The sequence below is a fragment of the Wasmannia auropunctata genome, unplaced genomic scaffold (assembly GCF_000956235.1).
Source record: "Wasmannia auropunctata unplaced genomic scaffold, wasmannia.A_1.0 LD336076.1, whole genome shotgun sequence".
Classification (NCBI taxonomy): Eukaryota; Metazoa; Arthropoda; class Insecta; order Hymenoptera; family Formicidae; genus Wasmannia; species Wasmannia auropunctata.
The window spans coordinates 5068753-5069519 of NW_012026814.1; the positions used below are offsets into that span (position 1 = coordinate 5068753).

The 767-nt window shown below is 63.5% G+C and overlaps 1 protein-coding gene across 1 annotated transcript in view; it reads right to left on the reverse strand.

The window, feature by feature from the left end:
• Nucleotides 1–767, reverse strand: part of LOC105449509 — an 8138-nt gene that overhangs the window by 4739 nt on the left and 2632 nt on the right. The window contains exon 2 of the mRNA XM_011688766.1: nucleotides 41–765. Coding sequence (XP_011687068.1) covers nucleotides 41–765 — 725 coding nt within the window. The remainder of the gene's footprint in view (nucleotides 1–40; nucleotides 766–767) is intronic.

A 767-nucleotide genomic window follows, 5' to 3' on the forward strand; every position in this document is an offset into this window, starting at 1 on the left:
CCCTCAGCTCCGGAAGCTCCCTAGTCGGAACGGCGGTTACATCCCCAGGCCATTGAGACTCGTCTTTCCCGAGGAACTCTGGTCCCCGCCACCACAGGGTATGTGATCGCAGCTCGCGGGGGGCCATCCCTCGGGAAGCGCAGTCGGCAGGGTTGTCCTTCCCGGGTACATGATGCCAGCGGGCGTCTGGCGCCGCTCGCTGAATCTCGGCGACTCGATTGGCGACGTAAGTCGTCCACTTGGTGGGGTGCCCTCGGATCCATCCAAGCGTTACCGTCGAATCTGTCCATAAGTGGACGGGAGCGGTCGATAGAGCCAAGGTGGTGCGCAGGTGGGCGACCAGCTTGGTTAGGAGAGCGGCGGCGCAAAGCTCCAAGCGCGGGATCGACACCTGGCGCAGCGGTGCGACCTTGGTCTTAGCTAGCACCAAGGACGTGCGGACTCCATCCTCGTCCGAAGCCCGCAAGTAGACGACCGCAGCGTAAGCGCGCTCGGAGGCATCGGAGAAGCCGTGAAACTCGACGTGGGTCCCCGGGGCGTCGCAATGCATCCATCGAGGCACCTGAACCTCCTCCAACAAGGGAAGCTCTCTCTCTAAGGTTGCCCAGGCGGCAGCCTCCTCGTCGCCCAGGGGGGCGTCCCACTCCAGATGCTGCAACCAGGTCGTCTGGATCAGTAGTTTCGCGCGTACAGTTACAGGTGCTAGCCAACCCAAGGGGTCGAAGAGTCGAGCCGTGCCGGAGAGCAGCGATCGTTTAGCGCAGCCT